The 24,789-nt window shown below is 55.8% G+C and overlaps 1 protein-coding gene across 1 annotated transcript; it reads right to left on the reverse strand.

Annotated features, from left to right (window-relative positions):
* Nucleotides 1-1,124: 1,124 nt before the first annotated feature.
* Nucleotides 1,125-24,789, reverse strand: SH2B2 (SH2B adaptor protein 2). The gene is made up of 10 exons (XM_048324801.1): nt 24,734-24,789; nt 23,659-23,788; nt 13,914-14,801; nt 11,556-11,657; nt 7,803-7,894; nt 5,502-5,596; nt 5,137-5,319; nt 4,815-5,008; nt 3,936-4,107; nt 1,125-3,502 (listed from the first exon to the last, which is right to left on the reverse strand). The coding sequence occupies exons 3-10, from the start codon at nt 14,772-14,774 to the stop codon at nt 3,189-3,191; spliced, it is 2,013 nt and encodes a 670-aa protein (XP_048180758.1). The 5' UTR covers nt 14,775-14,801; nt 23,659-23,788; nt 24,734-24,789; the 3' UTR covers nt 1,125-3,188.

Genomic DNA, 24,789 nt, shown 5'->3' on the forward strand with positions numbered 1-24,789 from the left:
GGCGGCTGCGCTGCTGAAATCCCTTTGCATTTTTGTCCTGTTCATGGTATGTGCCAGGGCACAGCTCAGTGCCAGCATCCCTGCAGACCAGCCCAGCATCCCTGCAGACCAGTCCTTCTCTGGCCCCGGGCAGAGGGCACTACTGGCATGGAATCCAGCCCACACGCTGAGGCTGCTTTCCCCTTGTTTCACCATCAAATCTTTGTGTTAGATGCTGTTTTGTCCTGCCCCTGCCCTTCCAGACACCCTGTGAAAGGAAAGGGATGTTTTCCAGCAAGACTGATGCTGTAATTAGTCAATTTGCTAATAAGCTGAGGTGTGAACGGCTTTCCGTGAGGCAGGAGGAGCAGCTGTCCCGCAGGCACAGCCCTCAGTGTCACCTCCCCAGCTGCCCAGCTCCTGATGGATGAGCTCTCCAGGAGTGGTGAAAAGGCTCTGGTGACTTTTGGGGAGGGAATGTTTTTGTGAATGGATCATGACACAACCATGGCCTGATTACCGAGCTGAGCAGTTCCTTCCACCCCCCCAAAAACCATGTGTTAGCTGCGTCTGTCACTGCTGAGCTGTCACAGTACAGTCTGGGACAATGCTCCAGTTTTCCCAGGGGATTCTCAGCAGAAAAGAGCACACTAGAAAGACATACAACGTCAGAGCATGAGGCACAGTCTCCCAGGAGAGATGAAGGCAGAGGAGGGGGAATGACAGGCCTTGGGGAACTGCTGGGAGATGCTAGCACAGGCCTTTAGCAAGGGAGGGCCACCTTCACAGCCCAGGGCTGCTCATTCCCCATTATCCCTGCTGCTTGGGGGGTGGAGACATTGTGACTTGCACCACTGACAAACCAGACAAAGTAAATAACAGACTGGGAGGAGAGGAAACCCTGTCCTGTAGAGCCTGGACCCGCCCTCCTCCTCCCTCTGCTCGGCAGTGAGGAGAGCTCTCCGCTCCCTTCCTTCTCTCTTCTCAGTGCAAGCCAGCAGGCAGAGACAGACCGAGCCTGGCCCCAGGTGCCCAGAGATAGCAACGAGGTCTGCACACATGAGACATGACAGCATCCTCCTTCTCTTTTTTCCTTTCTTTTTATGTAGCAAATCCAGCAAAGGCCCAAGCTCTTGCTCACGTGCTGTTGTTTTTGCAAGTGATTTTATTTTAAAACCGGAACTCGAGTTCTCCATTTGTTTAACAAGTCTCCCCCTCCCCTTTCTTTTTTTAAATAAAATTAATTTATTCTACACAACAGTAAACTCTTCCAGACTCTTCCCTATTTACAAATTAACATTTTTCGCTTGCAGATCATTGCTTCCCCCTCCTTTTCCTATCCTGTGACACAGAAAGTGAGAAACGAAGCCAATAGCTGAAGGTCTGTAAGGCAGTGCTCCCATCCAGCCCTCTGGATCCCACCCTTGGGACCTCAGGGAAGAACCAGAGTGACAATGTCAGTATTAGATCTGGAGATCTCCCCTCATCCACTGTGCGTGTTAAACCATCAACCAACAGCATCCAGCATCTCCCTGCTCCTCTGAGCTGTGTTTTAGCTGGGCTGAAATACCCTCAACAGAGCAAACTGCTCCCGCTGCGCTCTGAAGGGCCGTGTGTTTGGGGAGAAGGTGGCATTTGCTGTAGGAATGGGATCCACCAGCCCTTGTCTCACACATCCATGGGCCAGAAAGGCAGCTCTCACACCACAGGAGGAGGCAAGGAGCCTTTCCTGCCCTCTTGAAGCAGGAGGCACATGTAAGTCAAGAACTGGGGACATGCTTTGCTAGCTCAGGAAAGAAGGCACCTAATAAATAAAAATTCGGCCCAACCCAATTCCAGCAAACTCAAGGGGTTTTTTTTTTGAGGTTGTGGCTTGGCTTGTACCTCTTTGCACTAAGTGGTAATTTCTAGCTGGGTATGGTGGGGTCTGCCCTACCTGGAGACCTATCCAGATACTCCAAAGCCACCTGGCTCAGGTCCTGTGAGTACTGTCACTCCTGTGTCACTGCCACACAAGGAGCCAGGAGTCCTGGGTAAGACAAGCTGTGTGAGTCAAACCAAGGGGGACATGCAAACACTTTGTCTGCAAGCAAAGCTGCCCTTCTGGAGGGTCTCCCACCCCACACGAGGCACCCCTGTAAAACCATCCTCAGGGCTTCCATGACCTACTGGAAAAGAATCAATATAGTGTTTTTATTCCTAGGAGCCCAGCCAAGCACCTGCAAGGCAAAGCTGTCCCTCACCTCTGGACACAGCTCCTGGCTGTGGGATGTGGGCCTGACCCCCCCGAGACATCCCAAATGACCAAAAACTGATGTAAAGACGGGTTGTTGTCATATTTTCCAAGGTTTGCCTTGAGCAATGGAAAATAGTCCCCAGCTGTGGCAGAGAACAGACAGAAGGCTGAGCTGATGCCCTTGCAGAGAGCTTAGGTTTTGAAAAATCAAGGAAGAGAGGGAGGAAGAAAGGGTATCCAGGGATTCTCTGTTGGTAGAGCAAGGAGAGAAAGGAAACAAAGGAACAGAAAAGGCAGGACAGCAGGAAAACCCTTCCTTGAATGCAATTCATTAAGCTTTGGACAAAAACCTTCTGTCAGAGGGTAGGAAACGCCCCAGAGGGAGCCCAAAAGCCAGCCCAGATAAACCCTCAGGCCTCTGCAGTAGCGCCCTCTCAGTGATCCATGTGTGTGAGAAGAGTCTCTGCATGGAGATCTGACATTTCCATGCTCATCCCAAAACGCCGGAGTCCCTCAGCAGCTGGTTTGTGGGACGGTGGTGCCAGAAAGATGTTGGCCATGCTGGGCTCTCGCCCCAGAGGGGACATGCCAAGGTGCTTTGGCTGGAGGATGGAGCCTGTCACAGCTTTGGGTGCCATCCCACGATGGTCATACCTAGGAGGAGATGCAGGGAGCCCGGCTCGGCCCTGGGAGAGCTCTTGGTCCAGAGGGAAGGAGAAGAGGCTGCAAGCTCTAAAATGGCACTGACTCTTTCAGCCTCCCACACCCCCAGCACTGCCCCAACCCTGGGGCTGGTGCCAGGTCCAGCTGGGACATTGCCCACCGCTGGCACAGCTCCGAAAAGCAGCAGGGATCGAGGAGGGCGTCCCGGCTGGGTCGCTCCTGGTGGCAGGAGGAGGTGGTGAGGCCGGTGCAGCGGTGAGGGGCACGGCTGCCCCGCTCCCCCCACCATGCAGCCCCCAGCACGGGGGGCTCAGTAGAAGGAGTACTGGTTTTCCACCGCCCGGGTCCGGCTCCGGGCACTGTCAGCCTCGTGGTAGTCCTCGGCACTGGTGGCAGCAGGCTCCGGCCGGCGCTCGGCGCTGTCGCTGCGGCTCCGGGGGCCCAGGGCACCCTCCAGGCGGTGGTAGGGTGCGGGCACCGGGACAGTGGGGGCCGCGGCCACCCCCTCAGCGGGTGGCGGGACCGGCGGGCCCGTGGGTGCTGTGCTGCAGAAGTAGTGTGGAGGTGGCAGGTCGACCCGGCAGCCCGGTGGCTGCGACACGAGGGGTGGTGGGGGGCCGGTGTCTGCAAGAGAAACAGGAGCTTGACCCCTCCAGTGCTGCCTGGGGCTTGGCCCCTTCCCTCTCCCTCGCTGGTACCTTCCCACATCCCCTCTCCATCCTTGACCCTGTTCTTCTCCAACCCTCCTTCCCACTCTCTCCCAGCATGGCAGGATGCTCCGAGCCCTGCAGACCCCCCTGCTCCTCTCCTTGCCCGAGCCAGGGGACTGACACCCGCAGCCAGGGACAGGGGGTCACACCCACACAGCCCTGCTGCTGCGTGGACCTCAGTTCCCAGCTTCAGAGGGTGACACCCACCTTGGTGCATCTCCATGGCCCCACACATCAGCAGGGCACTGCTTTAGGGGGGGAATCCCATGGATCTGTCCATGCAAGATCCCAGCCCGCTCCTCACACCCAGCCCTCCACGTGCAGCCTTGCCCAGCCCTGGCACCTACCGGGCTGTGGGCTCTGGGCCACCACGTAGCTGCGGAGGGTGATGTCGGCCGCGCCGCCCGACTCCAGCGGGATGGGATGCGTGTGGAAGTGGCGCAGCATGTCAAAGATGGTCTGGAACCAGAGGTGCTGCACGTGGCACTGCCCACTCTCGTTCAGCGACAGGCGCAGGTGCTGCAAGTGCAGGGGACGGGGTGAGCTGGGGGTTGTGAGGGTGAGACCTACCCGTGCAATTGGCAGGAGCCACCTCCATCAGCCAAGGGAGGTTTGCTCCTAACATAGGATTGTTATGTTTACCCTGCTGCAGGGTGTTTCCTGTAAATCCCCACTCGCTGCAGCCCCAGGAGAAGTTTGGCCCCTTCCGGGGATGAACACCATAAAGAAACACACAGAGAAGGGTGTCTGGGTACAACCAGGGAGGCTGAAGCTCCGATCCCAGCATCACAGACAGCCTGGGGAAGCCTCTAGCTCACCTGAACTGCTTCTTGCAAGGTGACAAGAACAGGCAATCTCTTTGCTAGGAAAAAGACCCAGCAAGAAACTACTTGTGGTTGGATTTTTGTAGTGCATCTGTGTACTTTGGGACACTGAACAGACAAGGAGAGGGCAGGGGAAGGTGTGCCATGGGGTATTTAACCTTATGCTCACATGGCAGGCACTGATCCAGTTGGGAAAGTGTAGAAGGGGCTGGGCAGGGTGCAGAGGCCTCATGGGGCACAAGGGCAGGTGGTCCTGAGGGATGCCCTACCAGGGTGCAGCTCCCTGCAGAGCTGCTGTGTTTGGGGTCACCCACAGAGCAAGAAGGAACCCGAGGTGCTGGGCATGGCTGACACTGACGTTCACAGAGAAGCAGAGGCCATGGAGAAGCAGAGGACACCCACCTTGGCTTTCCCCTGGAAGTTGAAGGTCAGCACGTACTCCCCCGGCCGCGTCTCGCTCTGCCGGATGACGAACAATCCGTGACTCCGGGCGCCCCCGAAGAGCACCAGCTGGGCTGCCTTGATCCGTGACAGAGTCCCGTGGAACCAGGGGAAGTCAGAGAGGTTGATCTCCGCCTCGGCCTCGCTGTCCTCCCCTGCCCGCAGGGACAGCAGGTTTTTAGGGAGCACCCGGACATCACCCCCTCTCCTCCTGGCCCCTCCTCCTCTCCCTCCGTGCACCCTCCAGAGCGAGATGCTGGGGCTGCATCCTGCATCCCAGTACCTGTGAGATGCCCACCAGCGGTGGGGGAGGATTCCAGTGTCTGCAGGAAGCTTTCCAGTGGGACATGGGTGAGCAGCTCCCCCAGGGAATCCCTGCCCCGGCTGTGGGGCACGGGGACAGCAGTGGCTGTGGCGGTGTTGTGAGTGCTGGGCAGGGCACATCTGTCCGGTGGCCTGGGTACATCTGCAGGGGAAATTGCAGAGGGATGAGTTAGTGGCTCAGCATCACCCACCATCACTGGGCAAAGCTGGGGGCTGTCCTGCTCTGAAGGCAACTGTGTTGGATACTCCTGGATCTTAGAGACACCTGAGGGCTAGGTTATAGCTCTGAGTGACTCCCAGGCTTTCCCAGATGTAGTTCCTTACCGTCAGCCAGGAACTCGCAGCTGGAGGAGGTTGTCCTGCCTGGCAGACAGGCTCCCTGTGCACAGGACACCAGCTCAATGTCGTCCCCACTGTCCCTGGAGGAGAGCACAGACAGAGACACACACATGCGGCACCTCCACTCACTGGTGTGAAATGGGGACTCAGCCAAACAAAATTCCAGTGTGATCCAAGAGCACATCCTGATGCTCGCAGATTCCTCCCAAGGGATTGCCACAGCACCAAGAGCATGGTGAGGCAGAGCAGCCACCAAACAACATGACTTTTTGGGGGTGAGAAACCAGCGTGGGAGGGATTAAATCCTTGCAAGCCCACACTGCACAGGTCATGCTGCTCAGTTCCAGCTGCAGGATTTTGCTGCAGCCTTGTGGGTTTGGAAGGAAAGCTGTTACCTTGACTCTCAGCGCTTTGCTTTGCACCCACACACCCTCCCACCACCAACTTCCACCCGAGGGCACTTTCACTTTCACCCTCTGCAAAGGGAAAAGGGAATTACCGACCCATGGGAATTACATCCCTAAGAGACATGAAAAAAACAAGCCAGGAGGCCTGGAGCAAAAGAGTGAGTGGGAATAGAGCAAGGGAGCCACTCAGAGCATCCCTGTTGCTGACCCTCCCTGTGCACTTCAGCACCCTTCTTGCACAAGCATCCAACTTGCTCCACAACCTATTTTTATCCCAGCCACCGGCAAGAGTCCGGAGCTGCCCACAGCACTCGGCTGCTCTTGCTTCACACGGGCCACGTGGGCACAGGCAGCGGGGAAGCGGCTGCGTCAGTGGCAACAGCTCCCTGTGAGCTGCTGAATTATTTAGTGGCCAGTAAGTGAATCAGCCACTGGGAGTCATTCAGCTGCAGCCAGTTAAAAACAAGAAGGGAGGAAGGAAACCAAAACCAACAGCGCTCTGCAGAAAAGCCGTCGCCGGGTGCTCACGCAGCGGCTCCAGCACGCAGCCCTTGGCACGAGCATCGGGAGCTGATTGAGAATTCGCTCTTGGCACCGAGCGTGTGTGGCGGTGTATTAAACAGCTCATTATTATTTGCTCTGGAGTTCATTATTATTTGCTTTACAGTCACGTCTGGAGGCCAAAGCCGGCCGGCGCTGGGTGCTAAGCAAACAGAAAGGGCTGGGAGGCTGCCAGGGGCAGAGCGAGGGGCTGGCGCAGGGATGCCGGCGGCTTCTGTGGTGGCTCGAGGGGAGCACGGCCGTGGTGCTCAGCTCCAGCTGGAAAACCAGCACTGAAACACGGAGTGAGGGAAAAAAGGCCTTTTCCGAGCCTCACATCAGCAGCCCAGCCTCAGCATTGCTTCCTGAATCACAGAATCACAGGACGGTGTGGGCTGGAAGGGAATTTAAAGCTCATCTCATTCTACCCCCTACCATGGGCAGGGACACCTTCCACTAGGCCAGGGTGCTCCAAGCCCTGTCCAACCTCCTTGGACACTTCCAGGGATGGGGCAGCCACAGCTTCTCTGGGCAGTTCATGCCAACGAATTACAGATTTCAGAAAACAGCAAAAGGAGCAAAGATCTGGAGTGCACCAGTGCATCCTCCCTGTGAGATGCAGCATCCAGGGTGACCAACCAAATGCCTCTCTCTAGCAGGAGGGGGCAAAGGCAGCCTGGAGGAAGCAGGAGCATCTCCAAGCCTCTGTTCCAGGTTTGCTTGAGGTTTTTACTGCCACAAGCGTGGGCACCTTGTTTTTCCAAAACTGTGCCAAGAAGAGCAGTGCCAAGGTTTCCCTGGAGGCTGGGCATGTCTGAACCAGCTGAAGGGCAGCAGCACCAGGCACACAAACCTCCCTACACAATTTGCTGTGTGTGCTGATGGAACAGCAGATGAGAAGTTTTGGCTGAGTTGTGACTCCAATTGTGACAACATTGATGCCACTGTGATAGAAATACAAATAAATCAATTCAACCAGCAGGATCTTAAATATATCAGGGATGCTAAGCTGGAAAAACACATGGAAAATAGCTCAAATATAGCATAAAAGCTTCAGAAGGTGGGTGTTAGGAACTTCCTGCTTTGAGGCTGTGTTCCCAGGTCACCTGCCTCTGCCAGGCTGAGGGGACATGGGGCAGAGAAGGGTGAACAGGCAGCCAGTGCTCTTCACCCCTGGCAGACACAGGCTGCTAACTCTGCCCCCAGACCTCTGCTGGTGTGAGCTGGGCACTTCCTGTGACAACCCAAGCAGCAAAAATTGCATCAGGGTAACAGCCCTTGCTCGGTGGTGAGGCACCACAGCTCAGCCCCACAGAGCCCCTTCCCCAGCACTCCTTACCCGGGGTCGATGCAGTCCTGGATATCTGCCACCCACGAGTGCTTCTGCAGGGAGTCGATGGTCTCCAGGATGTACTCAGCCCCATTCTCTACCTGCAGGCAATGTGGGACAGAGTCAGCTGTGCTGCAGTGCTGCCCCCCATCCCAAGGCAAAGCACACCCCACAACCCAGCCAGACCCCCTAAACAGCACCCCAACTGAGCAAGACAGGATCAGTGTCCCACCCCATCCCAGCACAGGAGCTCCCAGGGGTGACCCAGAGGATCAGTGTCCCACCCCATCCCAGCACAGGAGTTCCCAGGGGTGACCACCAGAGATGCTCTGGTGCATCCAAGATGACCCCTGAGCACAGCTGGGGCTCAGAGGAAAATCCCCACCCCACTGTTATGAGCAAATGTATGACAAGGTTTTTTACAAAGTTTTTACGCCTCCATGGAAAAACCACACCTGGCTGGCAGCACTGGAGGGGCATGGCACTATGCCCAAGCACAGACAGCATCCCTCACTCCTGGGGCACCTCTGTGTCCCCCCAAAACTAGCTCTGCACAGGTATAGCAGAAGCCATGCTGCTCTCTGCCCCAAAACCCTGCCAGACCCCAGGAGTTTTAAACCTCTCCTCTGTTATCTTTTCTGCCTCTGGTCCATGAGGCTTCTGACTTCTAATTGCAACAGAGTGGGAGAGAAACCCCCTTTCATAGGAAAAAGAAATAATAAATAAAAATTAGGATGCAAAAGAGCCTCCAAACTGTCCAGCCCAAAGGAGCTGTGCTTTTCTGGGGAGAGCCCAGAAGCTCCACATCAGTGGACTCAGATGCCATGGGATACTGTGTGCCTCTGGCAGGTTTCCCTGCATCCCTCATGGAGCCTTAAACATCGTGTTCCCGAGGCAGCAGAGCAGCCCTGACTCGGGGAGGGTGTCACATTGCCAGCTGAGACAACCTCCAAGCAAATCCGATTAATCACAAACAACTGAATCACCGTCCTGAAAACAAGCAGGGAGGAGCAGAGCCCTGGCTGGGGCTGAGCAGGGACCTGGACCCTGTCCTGAGCAGAAGTGGAGTGGAGTAGCAAAGATCCCCGTCCCCAGTTTGTTTAACCAGAAGAAAGGATCTTCTCTGGCTTTTTAAGGGCAAGGCATGAAGCTGACGTGGGAGATGCGGCTGCTCACTCATGCAGAGCATGACAGCAAGCAAAGCACGTGCAGGGCTTGGGTATTTTGCAAGCACCTGCTTGTGCAATGGAAAAAACTGCACGTGCTTGGTGTCTGATGGGCTCTGGGGACATGCTGGCTGCTCATTTTTAGGCAATCTGGCAGAAACTATTTCAGTGTGGCCTCCCCAAACAAGGCAGGGGCTTTTCCACCCATCGTAACCTGCATGTTGTGTGTGAAGGTAGACATTGGGCTCCACATCACACAGGAAGGGAAACCACAGCACCCAGCTTGCCCACCTAATCTGTACCCCAGCATTGGGGGTGTTTCACCCCCTCTGCAAGTCCAGCCAGCGAAGGGGAAATGGGAGAGCAGAAAGATGTCCCAGCAAGGAAGACCTGGGTAGAAAATGAACCACGAATAATTGTGGGTGTGAGAAAAGCGGAACAGCATCCTGTGCCAACAGCTGGGAGAGGAGGGCAAAGCCTGGCTGGGGGGGCTCCATGCCATGCTTGCTGCCTCAGCTCACTCAAAGGATCGATTCTGATCAATTCCCCTGTGGCAGGGTGAGAGCCAGCACAGGGCAGGAGCAGGAGGTACCTGGTAAAGCAGGCATTTCCCAGCTGGCAGGGTTTGGAGCATTCCTGAAGGGAATTAAAGGAATGGCTGGAGCAGTCATCAAGCTGTTAGCAGTGGGTGTGGAGAGAGCACGCCTGACTCCAGAAGATGGGAAGAGGGCAAGCCCAGAATTTTCCTCCAGCAGCCAGAGAAACCAACCCTCACAGGCACCCAGGAGGCATCCCAGAGCTGAATCCCCCCAGCAGGGATCTGCCATGACCAAACCCACCTGCTCATGCTCGTGACAGCCCCAGGGATAGGGAGAAGCAGTGGCACACCCTCGGTGTTGGCCACGCTTTGGACACTGATGTGACACAGTTGAGGTGGGACTTGTAAGGGGATCTAGAGAACATGACAAGAAGTAGCTGATGAGCCATATTCCAAGAGCAGAGATCAATGGCCAGCGGTCAAAGCTGAGGGATGTGCTCAGCAGCTCCTTCCCATCAAAGGCTCTCTGTGCATGCTCCTCAGTAATGAGGACAAAAGAATGCGAGGATGCCTGATCAATTCAGGGATGACACCACACTGCAAGTGTGTTGGAGGATCAGGCAAGAATTCAAATGAACTTGTCAAAGCTGAGGTGGAATAAAAAGCTGAAACCAGCCTCCAGCTCAAGGACAGGGCGAGCTCTGGCTCACGGTGATCACCTCATGTGTGCGGGCTGGGGAACCACGACTTGGGAGCAGTTCTGCAAAAATCATCCCGGAGTTCCACCAGCCCACAGGCTGCATGTGAGTCACCATCATCATCGTCAGGGTGTGAGGAAAGCAACTGCATCAGCTCGGGCTGGACAAAGAGGAAGAAGAAAGAAGAAGCAATCCTTCCCACCCGCTCTGGGCCGCGGCCCCATGTGTACTTCGGGGCGTCCTCTCTCCAGAGCCTGCAAGGAAAGCAAGGGGCACCTTGGGCTGGTCAGTCTGGAGAGAAGAAGACACTTGAGGTTGGCCTTTGAGGCACAGAAGACAACAGCTGAATGAGCCTCTGTGCCCATGGTGGACACTGACCACTGCTGAGGCTGAAGAGCAAGAAGGCCTTGGGGAAGGGAGGGTGCCAGGAGAACGTGTGTGACCTTGACAAGGAGCTGGATTTGATGGAAAGCCATTTCCCATGGGAATGTGTGCTGGGGCCAGGCAGGCTACCAGACTTGGGGGCTTTCACAAATCCAGGCTCAATTTTCCCCCTCTTTTCCTTTCCTAGTTTTCTAAGCTTTCAAGCAGGTTTATTCAGTCGGGAAGCCTGGCCTCTCTGCTCTGCTTTGCCACACACTCTTAGGGAGAAGCATCAGGGAGAGAGGTGTTTGTTTAGCAGAGGTAGAACCCAGAAACGCTCAAAATTCAATGGCCCATCACCATTGTGGTGTCCAGGACCCTGCAAAATTCAGCCCTGATCTGCCATGACAGGCTGTTGTCTTCCAGCAGAGCAGGAGGCAGCACTGAGCTAATTAATTGCATGATAGGGAAAATTCTGAAGAGAGAGACTTTCACTCTCTGCTCACGCCCCCAGACTCATGTGTGGTTGATCCCTAGGGTCTCATTGGCCCCCCACAGCTGTTCCCTGAATCACTAAGGCTGGAAAAGACCTCCAAGATCATCAAGTGCAACCTTTGACCAGATGTCACCTTGTCAACCAGACCACATCACTAAGGGCCATCCCAGTGTGTCAATGAAGCAGCCACCACACGTCACTGATCTGGGACAGCAGCAGCCACAAAACCACAAGCAGCTGCACCAGGGAGCATTTTTCCTTGCAGGTTCTCTCTGGACACTGATTTAACCCATCTCCTGGTGGCACAGAGAAGCCAAACAGCTTGATCCCAGAACACCCCGGTGTCAGCTGCAGGAGGCAGGGATCCTGTGGGGAGCATGAGTGCTGTTGGCATCTCAGCTCTGAAAGCCAAGGCAATGATCCCTTTGGGGACTGAGCCTCCTGTGCTGCAGGCTGCAGATGCAGAGGGGGTTCCTGTAGGGACACACACCCTGCTCTCACCTTTAGGACGAAGGTGTTGTCTTTGTCAGGCATCTCCAGGGGCATGGTGGTGCGCACCTCGATGATGGCCGACAGCGGGATGCTCACCTTGGGTTTGGAAGCCTGGGAAAAGAAAAAAAAACCCAAAAAACCAAAGAAAATAAATGAAAAGAAATCAATGAATGAAAAAAAAAAAAGTCACTCAATTGAATCAAACTGTCCCTGGGGACAATGCAGCAGGGCTCTCAGAGGCAAGATCAGCTCAGCCTGTGTGGTTATTACGGGGGGGGGATAAACAGCATTGATTTCCCTCCCGTGCCTGATAACTCTGAGCTCTGTGAATTAAACCAAGAGGAGGCCCAGTGGAAGACAGGGAGGTGCTTTTAACTGCCAAACCACCCTCCTTGCTCCAGCGCAGGCTGATGTGCCAGCTCTGCCAACACCACTTAATTTCTCTCCATTTTCAACCCTCTCCCGATGGAGAGAGCTGTGCTGTCTGGTGGGGGATGCTTCCCATGCGGAAAGCAGCCCCGTTTCTCCAGCACAGGAGCAGCATTTCAACCGGGCAGCCACGATGCAGCAGCCTCAGCCATGCAGGGAATTTTAATTACATTAAAATAAAGAAAAATGAATTTCCCCCAGGGCCCCTGGCACCCGCCGGAGCCTCGGTGGGGAGGCAAGACCCGGTGCCTCCCACTCCAAGTGTTTGCTGAGCAACAAATTCCCCAGATATTTGTTTTAATTATAACAAATCCCCACAAAGGAGCTCGTGGTGCTGCTCTCCAGGGCTGGTCCCCTCCAGGGCTCTGGGATTTGGAGCATTGCAGCTGCAGGAAGCAGAGATGAGATTTAGTCACCAAAACCTGTGCCTGGTGCCTTGGCTGCAGTGGGTGGGATGAGGCCAGCAAGGAGCTCCAGGCTGCAAGTTACCAATAATGGGCTCAGTTCCCATTTTTATTGGGAAATAAAAATAAATAAATCCAAGACAGAACAGAAACTGCTTTTTCCCTTGCAGGATGTTTCGTTTCTACCAGCCCCGGAGCCCCAGTGTTGCCTCCAGACATGTCTCAGCTGTGCAAGGCTCTGCCCATCCCTGGGGAATTTTTCCATCTTGGTGTTTGTACAGGAGAAGGTCAGAAAGGAAGTGGCAGCTGCTTCGAAAGGAGAGGAAACAAGGTGATAATTCACCCCTGAGCCAGAGAAGGGTCTTAGAATCACAGAATGGTTTGGGCTGCAAGGGACCTTAAAGATCATCTCATTCCAACCCCCTCCTCTCTGGGAGGGTTCTTCCCTTAAAGATTTAAAGACGTGGCCATAGTTTTTGTAGGGTCTATGCAAAAACAAAGCTGTGGGCTGCTGAAGCAAAAAGCAGTTTTCTTCCAGCTGTGCCAGACTGGTGCCACTTTTACATTTGCCAGATGGAAAGCATGATGGGATGAGAGGAAAAAGCTGTAAACCTAAGCGGGGTGTGATTACAACAGAAGAGCAGACAATGTTCATAAAAGTTGCCGTGAAATAATTTCAAAATTGATTTTTAGAGGCAAATCAAGATACACTAAAAATGGAATCCCTCTACAAGCTCTCTCCTAAATGTTTTAAGAGCAGCAGTTGTTCCATTTTAACCCAAGTTTATTTTCTCTTTGGTGCAGCTGACACACCAGGCTCCATCAGATCCTCCATCCATAGAATCACGGAATGGGTTGGGTTGGAAGGAATCCTGTTCCACCCCCTGCCATGGGCAGGGACACCTTCCACTATCCCAGGTTGCTCAAAGCCCCATCCAGCCTGGCCTTGGACACTTCCAGGGATGGGGCAGCCACAGCTTCTCTGGGCACCCTGTGCCAGGGCCTCCTCACTCTCATATGGAAGAATTTCTTCCCAATGTCTCACCTATCCCTACTCCCTTCCCCCCCTGTCCTGTCACTCAATGCCCCTGTGAAATGTCCTTCTCCTGCTCTCTCATAGGCTGCCTTGTGGGCACCATGGACATGGAGTTGTTTCTTTCCAGCCAGGCCCTGTTCCATGGGCTCAGGAAGCCCCCAGTCCAGCCCAGAGCAGTGCCCACCATCCGTACCCGTGCCGAGCTGCTTTCCAGAGAGATGCACTCGAGTTTAAGCTCATGTTTCGTATTTTCTCAAAAGGTGAGAGGCACAGACCAACACCAACAGTGCGGGGTTCATTTTGGCCTGCAGGTTGGATGGGTTTCAAGCACATTTTCCCATCCATTCGCACCTCAGCCACACAGCACCAGATCTCCCTCTGGACCAGAGCTGGATTTCATTTTCAGCTCAGCAGTGGAAACAAAAAAAGCCCCAAGCAAAACCCAACTGCTGCCTGAACTTCTCATAAAAACAACGGTGGACAAAAGCCAGGACTTACCTTTGGAGGGACATAAAACTCCAGGAGGAACCTCTCTCCTTCCACCTTCACTGCTTTCCGGAGCAGGAGGCGGCACTTCTGCCACTGCGAGCTCCCCACACAGTTCGTGTCATCGGCCACCATGTAGCGCAGCGTCCCCTCCCTCTGGATGTCCACCAGCTCCACCTTGGATGAGGGCACCTTGGACAGGCGCAGCTTGTGGGTCCATTTCTCCCGAGGGTCCCCAGGCTCCTTGCCCCCGGCCGGCCACGGCTCCCTCTCGGCTCTGCGGCCGCCCGGAGCAGCCTCGGCGCCCGGCTCCGGAGAGGATTTGCGGTGCCACATCTCCTTCATTCCATCCACCACGCACAGGCTCATGTTCCTCAGGGAGAAGCCTTTCTTGAACTTGGGCTTGGCAGCAGCGTGGATGGAGACATCCTCTGAGCTGCGGGACTGGCCGTAGGAGGAGACCTTGCGAGCCTGCACCTGCTGGGCTGGGGTCAGGTACCGGCTGGCGCCCAGCGGGGCGTCCATGCTGTCCAGGGACTCCGTGGACGTCTCCTCCTTCCTCGGGGTGACCTCCCGCCCGTAGGGGACGTGGCAGTTCTGCAGCCCCACGAAGGGCACGATGTTGTACTTGGTGGGCGAGTCAGACACGAACACCCGGCTGACCTCCAGGCTGAAGATGTCCAGGAAGTTGGCGGTGAAATGGTGGGAGAAGGAGGTCTCTGCCCCGGGGGTGTCGTAGTGGGGGTTCTCCTTCAGGAACTGGCAGAACTTCTGGGCGAAGTCCACGGCGGCTGCCTGGGCGTGCAGCTTGCAGAACTCCCTCCAGTCGGGGAGTGGGGAAGAGGGCTCCTGGCACAGGGCATCGCCGTTCATGGCTGCCCCATTCCACCTGCCGGCGGGCTGAGGGACAAGGACACAGCCTGAGTGTGGGATGGACATGGACAACCCACCCTGTCCCCCCTAAACTGGGATATGGACGACCCACCCTGTCCCCACCCCGCAAATGGGGGCATGGACACGGACAACACACCCTGTATCCCCAAATGGGGGCATGGACACGGACAACACACCCCGTATCCCCAAATGGGGACATGGACAACACATCCTGACCCTCAAAATGGGGACATGGACAACACACCCTGTATCCCCAAATGGGGGCATGGACAACACATCCTGCACCCCCAAATGGGGACATGGACAACACAACCTGCACCCCCAAAACAGGGGTCACAGGACATGGACACAGACAACACAGACCCCAAAACAGGGGTCTCCCCTTGCCACGATGCCAGAGCTGATCTGCAGTTCCAGTGCAAAGGAAAATACTGTGGGAAAGTGTCTGTGTGTCGCTCTCTCTCCACTTCATCCACTAGGAAAGAATCTTGGCCCCGGCAGCAGCCATAAATTGTACTTATTTTACGATTATGACCATGCAAAAGCATTATTGATTTCTCATGAAACCACTAAGGAGTCCCCGAGCGGAGGAGCCCGGGGGGATTTGCCTGCAGGATTCCTCTCGCTCTGTGTCTGCCTGGGCATGGCACAGCTCTCCATAAGGGGACGGGGCACTGGGAGTCCTGGCAGTGCCCACCCAGGGCAGCACCCTCCCCTCTGCACGCACCAGCTGGTCCTTCTCTTTCTCCAGTCTCTATTTCTGCCCTGATCCTCTGCCACATCAGTTTTGGGATTTTGCCCTCCCCGCTGAGCATCAGCTAACAGATAACCCAGGACAGGTCCTCAGCAGAGGTCAATGAGGAGGTGGGGTACAGGGGGAAAAGAAACAGAAGGCAGACCCAGGAGCACACCAGAAGCTGATGGGAGCTGCAGACCAGACCTGTGAGCCTTTGGGAGAAGCACCAGTTTGCCCAATCTCCACACTGGTCCTTCTCCCAGTGGCCGAGGGACACATGCCGGCAGAGATGTGTCCAGTCCAGCTTGGTGCTCATGCTGCACTTCCCAAATCTCTGCCTGGCTCTGGGCAGCATGAACAGCCTCCCCTGGGAGACCCCAGCAGTGACTGCATCTCAAAAATCTCCTCCCAGTGCCAAAACTGCTCGTGGCCTGCTGGTACTGGTGGGCCTTGGCTGGGGCACTGCTGAGCCCATGACCCCAAACACACAGTCCCTGTGTCCAGACACCCCTCCTTCCCCCACTCCAAGGGCAGCAGGTTGGCAAATCCACCTCAGCTGGCTCAAACACAGAGCCCAAGGGTGCCTGTGGCTGCCCTGCTCCAGGCAGGGATTGTGCCTGTGGGATCCAGTTCTGGAAGGGCAGGACAGCTCCCCCCGGGTTTTGCTGCTCTCTATTCACAGAGCAGCTCTTTCCCTGGATTTTGCTGCTCTCCATTCACAGAGCAGCTCTTTTGCTGGCGAGGGATTACTCCTGCTAATAAATCACGCGCCGGATCCCGCCGGCAGCTTACACGGCCAATAATTAATTACTGCTCGGATGAACGGCACAAGCCACGGGATCAGGGCGGGCACTGGGGACTGGGATAACCTGCTCCTTATCCTCCAGACCCCAGCCATGTCAGTCACCAGACCCCAGGCAGGATCAAGCCCTGAAGGCTGTGATTCAGAGCAGCAGCTGTGGCCAGGAGCTGGTTGCCATATCCCCAGCACATCCCTATGGAGATGAGTTCTCTGGGAGCACCTCCATCCCAGGAAGTGGCTCTCAACCCCCTCCAAACAGGGAGAAATCCACACAGGCAATAAAAATCCCAACAGAAACACGATATATGTGGCATTTTCCCATCTTTAAGGCAGGGATGCTGCTCGGAGACCTGGCTGTGCTAGGGAGGCATTGAGGACAGGGTACACATGGACCTGCATTGGCCCCTCACATCCCACAGCACCAGCAGAGCTCCAGCTCCTGCAGAAATCCCTGGCAAGGCTCTCCCCAGCATCACAGGGCTTTCCCGGAGACCTGAGCAGGGAGCCATGCCAGCTGGGAAAAAACCCATCCCTGCAGTTTAGAAGCAGCATCTGAATTTCCCCAAGAGACATCAGCAAAGCAGCAGAAAATGCAAAGCTGTTTGTTACCCGCCCAGCAAATGAAATTCCTAATTATCCATCCATCACCAAGCAGAGGATTTAAAGACTCTGCCCTTTGAATTGAAAATTCACAACCCCAGCTCTACCACGGCCCCAGGAGCTGCCCTGGCACCAAGCCACGGGCCAGGAGTATTTGGGCTTGGGGAGAAAAGGGAGATGAAAAGGAGTCTCCTGCTGCCAATCCAAGCAGTCACGGCAAGAGCAAGGGAGAGAGAAAGGGTGCAAAGGGAAAAGAGCAGAAGGGGGCTTGTGGGGGGAAGAGAAAGCCCCTCGGTGATGGGTTTATTTGCATCTGCCTGGGGTGTTGAGCCCCGGGGCTTTGATGGTTTTCCTCCCATGAATTTGGTGGAAAACACAGCTCCCCATCCCTCTCTCCAGGAGGGACTGGTGCTCAGGGCCTGCCTGCCCAAAACCAAGGCATGGCAGCAGACTCTGAGAGGTTAAGGGAAAAAAAAGAAGAAGAAGAAGGGAAAAAATAAGGCACTTCAAAAAAGATAAAGCCCCAAACAAAAAGCCTCAAGGAGATCCAGGCACGGCAGCCAGGCTCAGGCTCAGAGACGCGCACGCAGAGGCATCACAGCGTCTTCCTTTCATCTGCATGGGGATGACAGACTTTAAAAGGCCAATTTATAAAAATGAAGCCTAGAGGAGAGACATCTGGCAGGTCTGAGGAGGCGGCAGCGGGGATTACTAACCCTGTGCCACGTATCCAACCCCCCTGCCCGAAGCACAGCCAGGAGCCCCCCAGCCAGGACCCAACAGCACAGGCTGGGAGTCAGTGGGGTGGTTTAAGGGCAGCCCCTGGGACTGCAGAGCCATCCCCGCCCCTGATTCACCTGGTTTCTGCAGGAAGCAGGCTCCCAATTATGTGTGTAGATTTACCTTTAATCTGGGTGCCTGCACTCCCCTCCATACCAACAGCTCTGCCCCACTTCTGGAAATAACTTATCATGCCACAGACAGCATCCCCGGGCAGAGCGGTGGAAGCGGAGACGAAAATAAGCTCAAGATGAAAATAAGCAGCAAATCTGCAACTGCTTTTTGGAAAGGGCCATCCCCTGCCAGCCCAGCTTACTGAGGCCTGCAGCACACTCCAGGCACCTTTCTAAGGAGCCAGATTCCTTTGGAAGTGCCATCAGCCCACTCCAGAATTGGCTCAGGGGCCACACAGCCTTGAGTCCCTGCCTGGGTGACACAAGAGGACAGAAAAATAAAAATATAAAACGGGATGGCCTGTTGTCACGAAGAAGCCATGGAGTGGCAACCACGGCATCAGGCTGGTGACGGGCTCCTAACCCACCTGCACAAGTCCCCAAACTCCTCCCAGGGCAGAGCTGTGCCTGCTGCCGCTGTCATTTGGGAAACTGAGTCAAGATTTAAAAAGAGAGGATAAAAATAAAGAACTTCTGGGGTTTGCCAAGTGGAAACCCAGGCTGGGATGGCAGGTGAGAGCCAACTGCTGGCAGTGATTTGGGACACCTCTCCCACCAAGGTGTGCTGAGGCATCCCTTGCTCTGGGAGGGGGGCTTCTGGAATAATCTGAAAGTCGAAGCAAAGCTAACTGACCTCAAGAAGAAATGAAATTTAAACTGTCAGCAGAAGCGCAGGAGACCATAAAAAAACAACTCCCCCGTGAAACAGGAGTCAGGGAGCAACAACAAAGCCACTGGGATTTGCTGAACCAGAGGCGTGGGGAGGAACCAGCATCTAATGAGGTGTTAATAATCCGAATGCACAACACCGGTCATGGGATGGCCAGCACAGCCTGCCCAGCACGGCCTGCCCAGCGCTGGCTCCGATGGCTTTATTTAAGGCAACAACCCTAATAAAGAGATGTTTCCCTTCCGCCCAGCGCAGCCAGGCTGGGACAAAGTGATCCGAAACTCAATGGGGAAAAGTACTGTCAGGTGGAGGCTGTGAGTGGCAAAATGAATCCCTCCATCCCACCTGTGTGGGAAAACTCCCGGGGTCACGCCAGGGAGCAAAGGGAAAGGAAAAGCCAGCGCAGGAGGGTGTGCAGCAAAGCCCTGGCTCCTGGGGAAGGAGATCCCAGCCCCGGCTGTCCCAGTCCTGCAAGGCTGCTCGGTTTCCAGCAAGATCGATGCCACTCAAAGCCCCAGCTGGTCATCCCGATCCCGTGGGGATGACATGAGGAAACCCAGGCACCTGCTCCCCCAGAAAAGCGCCTGACCTAAGCGTGCCATGCCAGAGGAGGAGATCCCCGAGTCACGAGCAGGTCGCAGAGCAAGGCGATACCCCCCGGCCCCCCCCCGAGGTGATGCTCCTGGCAGGCAGCTCCTGACACACAGGCAGCCCCTCTGGCAGCTCCCGAGGGAGCCTGGAGCCTGCCTGCACAGCCCCGGGGCACTGCCTGCCCTGGGCAGACGGGAAAACAGCTCAAACTGGGAAGGGGACTGGCCTTGGGGGCAGTGGGGCAGAGGGAGCAGGCTCAGACTGACGGCAGGAGAGAAGCAGGGGCACCATCCCCACTCCTGCCGTGCAAGCACAGCGGGATGAGGGATCCATCGGAGCTGATGTCCCCCCATTCCACAGCTGAGACCTGAAGCACGTCACCAAGTGACCTCCCTTTGTCACCTCGAGGACCCTTCCCAGCCCTCGAGACCCTCCAGAGCTTTAAGTGCACGCAGAGGCTGAGCTGAGGAAGAGAAAACTATAAGGAACAAAAGCAGAAGTCACCTGCCTTGCACCTTTCACATCCCCTGGGTCCCTGACCACAGCCCTGGAGTGGGAGAAGCTGATTGCTCTCCAGGCTCCTCAGTACTCCATGTACTATTTATACTGTTGTGATCTTAAATCCGACTGGCTGTCTGAACCATGGAAACAATCTTTGTTCCTCTCGTTTACTGTCCATCCCACTAAAATATTAATTGAACAGCATTTTGGCCTCAAATTTTATGGTCAAACCACCTGCCTTGAACCAATGCCTCAGCAGGAGCATGCTTTGACTCCCTGCCCAGACGCACTTCAGGGTCCACCTGTCACCTGCAGCTTAAAAAAACATTTTTCTGGAGTGAAAAAAAGGCTCCTTGTGCCTTTTTCTGCTGCCCAGTAAGGAATCCCTCTGGCCAGCCCAGCTCTCAAAACAGATGCCTCAAGCACTCAGCAGTGCTGGATGGCCAGGACAAGGTTCTGGGCTGCAGGTGCTGATAGGACACATCTTCAAGAGAGAAAATGGGCAAGAAATGACTCTTTTCCCCCTCTTGCACATAAGGGTGTCCCCACAGCTGTGTGATGTCCTGACTGAGCCCCACAGGGTTCAAATAAGCAAATGGGCCCATGAGAGCCCCCCAGTAAAAACCCGAGCTTTTCTCCTTTTCCCACTACTCTGACCATACCACAGGGCAGTTCCTCTCCCTCCCCTCCAAAATCCCCCGCCGTGGATGTTGTACCTCTTGTGCTGACAGCTGCTGGAAAATAAAGACAAGTTCATAGGTAAGATCCACTAGATCTTAGATAATCTTTTCCCTCAGTAATTCCATCCAGCTTGCAGGGAGCCACACTTGCAGCCCACGCACGGGGCTGGAGCATCACCCAAGGCACTCAGCCTGCTGGGAACAGTGGTGTGGGACCTGGGGGATGCCTCAGCCATGGGGACAGGGTTCCCAGGGTGCAGGGACATAATGATCAGCAAAGCTTTGGTGCATCTGGGCATCGTGGATGCAGCTTGAGGCTTGGAGGCAGTGTGCTGTGTCTTGGAATAAAGCAGAGACACCTCCTCAATGACCAAAAGGAAAAGCTATTGGGAAAAAAAAAAAAAAATTAAAACCCCAGAGCTTTAGGTGAAGGAGATCAGAGGCTGTTGTTCGTTTCCCCTCACTTGGATGCCACCTCACGTGCCTGTCTCCAGCCAGAGAGCTTCCCACAGAAAACTCCCCAGTCCAAAGTCTATTTTTAACCACCACAATAGCAGAGCCTCCCCCAAGGAGCAGCACAAGCCCTGTCCCCAACCAAGCAATCTCACATTTCCCTCGCTAAGCCTCGATTTCCTTCCGCCCCTCAGCCCACAACAAAACCCTCCTCCTCCTCCTCTTGCCTTCCCATCCTCAGAAAACTATCTGCACATCCATGCCCCTCCAGGCTGGTGTGCCGTGGGTGCACAGTGTCCTCACACCTGTTACACATTAACCACTGACCTGGGACCTGTGGGCAGACCCTTCCTGGGCTCAGAAATGCCAAACAACAGGAGATTTATCTGCTCACCCCCCTCCCCTGGAGGCACCCAAGACTCTGGAGATTTACTGAAAAAGCCCTGCAACATAACCCAAAGTGCAAACTCTTTGAAAGAGATGGCTCTTGCCCTGGGGATTGCTGTGCCATGGAGGGGCTCCTTGGGTGATTTTGGGGTGAGAGCTGAGTGGATGCTCAACAAAGCAAATCCTGATGGATACAGCACAGTCATCTGGGAATCCCCTGTCATTAGGTCAGAGAACCCCCTAAGATTGTTTTTCAATTACAGCACACAATAAACGTGAGATAAAGTTACACAGTTCTGTAGGAAATTTTCTTATTATGTTTTTTTTTACGTTGCAGATCTAATTCCCCACACACATCACTGTCTCATACTCGCCTGCAAACAGCCTTAAACTGCTGCCTAATGGTATCTGAGCTGGGGAAATTCAATTCTACCCAGCGCCTCACCCAGGACTGCTACAATCACTGCTAATTGCTTAAGTGGTGTATTAAGCAAAATAAAAATTCCAGTGGGCTTTGAACCACCCTCCCCCTCAACCAGATGATGCCAAAACACCCTGTTACAGCTGCCAACCCCGGCTGGAGATCCAACCTCAAATATCCTTTTTCTCTTCTCTGTGCAGGGATGCTCCTGGGCAGGCAGAGCTTCGTACCCAGTATGGCCATGACCATGCCAGAGGGACTCACAGGCTGTCTCCAACTTTGCCATCCCTCTTGCCAGGGTTTTGGGGTGCCACTGCAGCCCCTCTCCTGCCTCAGGGTCCAAATGCTGCCAGGACCCAGTGGAGCAGGGCAGAAACATCCTCCCAGTGGGACCCTGCAGTGGATGCACTCTGGGTCCCTCTCCTGTCTCCCCATCTGTGAGTGTGGATGGATGCGGGGCTCCAGTCAAGTCTCATCCCAAACCTGGACCCTGTACCCAGCAAGAAGAATCTCCAAGCCCTTCTGGTTTTCCCTTTAGGAAGAATCAGGTGTGGGATGCAGTTTTCCCTTTAGGCATGATCTCTTCTCCTCTCCACTGCGATGGAGCCAGCTGGGGTTCAATTTCTGGGAGCATTTCCCTCTGCCAGCCTCTGCTTGCACAAGGAAGCGGATCCCCGGGCCAGGGACAAGTCTCCCACTCATATCCCACCACCTCACTGGCATCCATGGGCAGGGAAAACAGCTGAGGTCAAGTGAGGGCACCCACAGGCAGGAGGGGAATGATGCCAGGAGCCCCGGCGCTGGAAGCACTGCCCTGGGGCATCCCAGCCAGCCCAGTCAGCAGGGCCAGCAGATGGGCAATCATTATCTGCTTTCTCTGCCTCTGCTGGGAAGAAGAAGAGGAGGAAGAGGAACAGGAAAGGCATTAGCCAGCAACATCCTCATCTTGAGGAGACGGGTGTTCTACCTCCAAGGAGGAAGGACAAGAGGAGGTTGGACAAGACCACCCTGCCACAAGGGTGGCTGAGATGTGCTCGCAGTCCAGGAGAAGAGGGGACAGACCTGATGGCCCAGGGGATCAGCCAGAAGAGGCAACCCTGCAGTCAAGCAGCCGCTGCAGCCCTGAACCAGATGAGAAACTCACATTTGAGAAAGGAGGTGATTTTAACCCCAAAGCCTTGACCAGACAGGGACGGGGACCAGAGCTGACTCACCCTCCTCGATGGCACAGGGGAAGAGTCACTGAGACACCAGGCAGGGCAGGCAAACCTGTGTGCCTCCCAAGCTGGAGCTGAGAGAATTATGCAGCTTTTTTAGGAATCATTCAGTGCTACTAGCCCTGGGCTCCTCTGCTGCGTTACAGTGATAGTGAGACACTGGGAAATACTACTGAAGGACACAGAGGGAAGGTCCAAGGGCACTTGCCATCCCATCTGAGCAGATCTCCTGGCAGCACGCGCCCACCTGTCTGTACAAATGTGACCTCCCACCAGGGAAGAGGGGCTGAGCATTTCGGAAGAGCCTGTGTGGTTTGGGAGCATGATTCCTATTTAGAAAGGCATCCCCAGATGTCCATGGTCCTTCTCCACTCTCCCAACAAACCAAACCAAAAATCCCCATGGAGGGGAGTTCTGAGTAATCACAGAATCGTTTAGTTTGGAAAAAACATCCAGGATCATCCATTCCAACCATTCTCCCAGCACTGCCCAGGCCACCACTAAACCATGTCCCCAAGTGCCACATCTACGTGTCTGTTAAATCCTCCAGGGATGGAGACTCTGCTGCTGCCCTGGGCAGCCTGACAACCTTTTCAGTGAAGAGATTTTTCCTAATACCCAACTAAACCTCCCCTGGCATAACTTGAGGCCATTTCCTCTTGTCTACTCAGGTCTACCTGGCTACAGCTTCCTTTCAGGCAGTTGTAGAAAGCGAGAAGGTCCCCCCGAGCCTCCTTTCCTCCAGGCTGAGCACTCCCAGCTCCCTCAGCTGCTCCTCATCCACTCAAAGACACAGGAGCAGGGCCTGCAGGGGATTTTGGGCAGGGTACTGGGTGGACAGAGAGGTTTTACCTCCTTTCCCGTTCCAGTTCACAAGATCCCCGAAGAACCGGCAGCGTGGCTCTTGCAGGTCAAATGCATAACTTCAACCGATCAATTTCCACACTGGAAGGAAGTACCAGACCGACTAGGAGGGAGGGACCTGGAAGGCAAAGGTTTAGGCTGTCAAGCCCTGGAGCCAGAGCAATATCCCCAGGCACATCTCACCTCCCCCAAGCCACAGTCCTGCTGGGCTCCAGCCTGACTTCACCAAAACCAGAAACAAGCAGAAGGGCCAGGCAGAAAGTCCCCCAAGCCTCCCAAGGGCCTTCCCGCGGTGCTGCCCGGGCTCAGCAGAGCAGGGCTGGAGGAAGCTCGGGAGCCGCAGCTGCCCCACGGGTGTCCCCGCGGGGACGGGAGGCAGCGGCTGCCCGGGGCTGCTGTGTCCTCGGGGAGCCCCTGAGACCCTCCAGAGCAGCCTGCACCCCTCCTGCAAACCCAGACAGACAATACTGACTGAAAATAAGGGAGCATCCATGCGGGGGGCTGCGTGCTGTCTGTGCCTCCCCCCAGCCCCGGGGGAAACCAACCCACGGCTGTAGCCCCCCAGGCCCGGAGGGAAACCCCCTCCCCTGGGGCAGTCCCCCATCCCCGGAGCAGAACCCCGTCCCCAGGGCAGCCCCCATGGCGGGGGGAGCCCAACCCATCGCTGCAGCCCCGCATCCCCGGGGCAGCCCCCGCTCCCCGGGGCGCACCGGGCCGAGCCGGGTCTGCCCCATCACCGCCCCCCGCCCCCGCGGGGCCCGGGGCCGCCCGGAGCGGCGGCGATGCTCACCGGGAAGGGGGGGGTGGTGACCCAGCCGGGGGGGCGGCAGGCGGCGGCAGCCCCCGGCCCCGCGGTGCGAGGGGAGGGGGCGGCTCGGGGACCCTCCCGAATGCACCGCGCCGCAGCGGCGGGGGGCGGGACCCTCCCCCGGGTGGGGGGGATCCGCTGCCGAACGGGGGAGCGGCGGGGAATAACCGGGAATAAAGGGCCCTCCCCCTGCTCCGCCCCTCCGCCCGCCGGTGCCGGAGCGGTGCCGGTGCCGGTACCGGAGGATGCGCTCACCCGGCCCCGCTCGCTGCTCTGCCCGGCTCCGCTCGGCTCGGCTCGGCTCTGCCCGG

This window comes from Corvus hawaiiensis, chromosome 20 (genome assembly GCF_020740725.1).
Source record: "Corvus hawaiiensis isolate bCorHaw1 chromosome 20, bCorHaw1.pri.cur, whole genome shotgun sequence".
NCBI classification, from domain to species: domain Eukaryota; kingdom Metazoa; phylum Chordata; class Aves; order Passeriformes; family Corvidae; genus Corvus; species Corvus hawaiiensis.

Coding starts and splice junctions, on each gene's coding strand:
- SH2B2 (XM_048324801.1), bottom strand. CDS start 14,774: ATGAACGGCGATGCCCTGTGCCAGGAGCCCTCTTCCCCACTCCCCGAC. Junction 7,895..11,555: donor ACAACACCTTCGTCCTAAAG/GTGAGAGCAGGG, acceptor CATTGCCTGCAG/GTAGAGAATGGGGCTGAGTA. Junction 5,009..5,136: donor CGCTGGTGGGCATCTCACAG/GTACTGGGATGC, acceptor CCCTGCGGGCAG/GGGAGGACAGCGAGGCCGAG.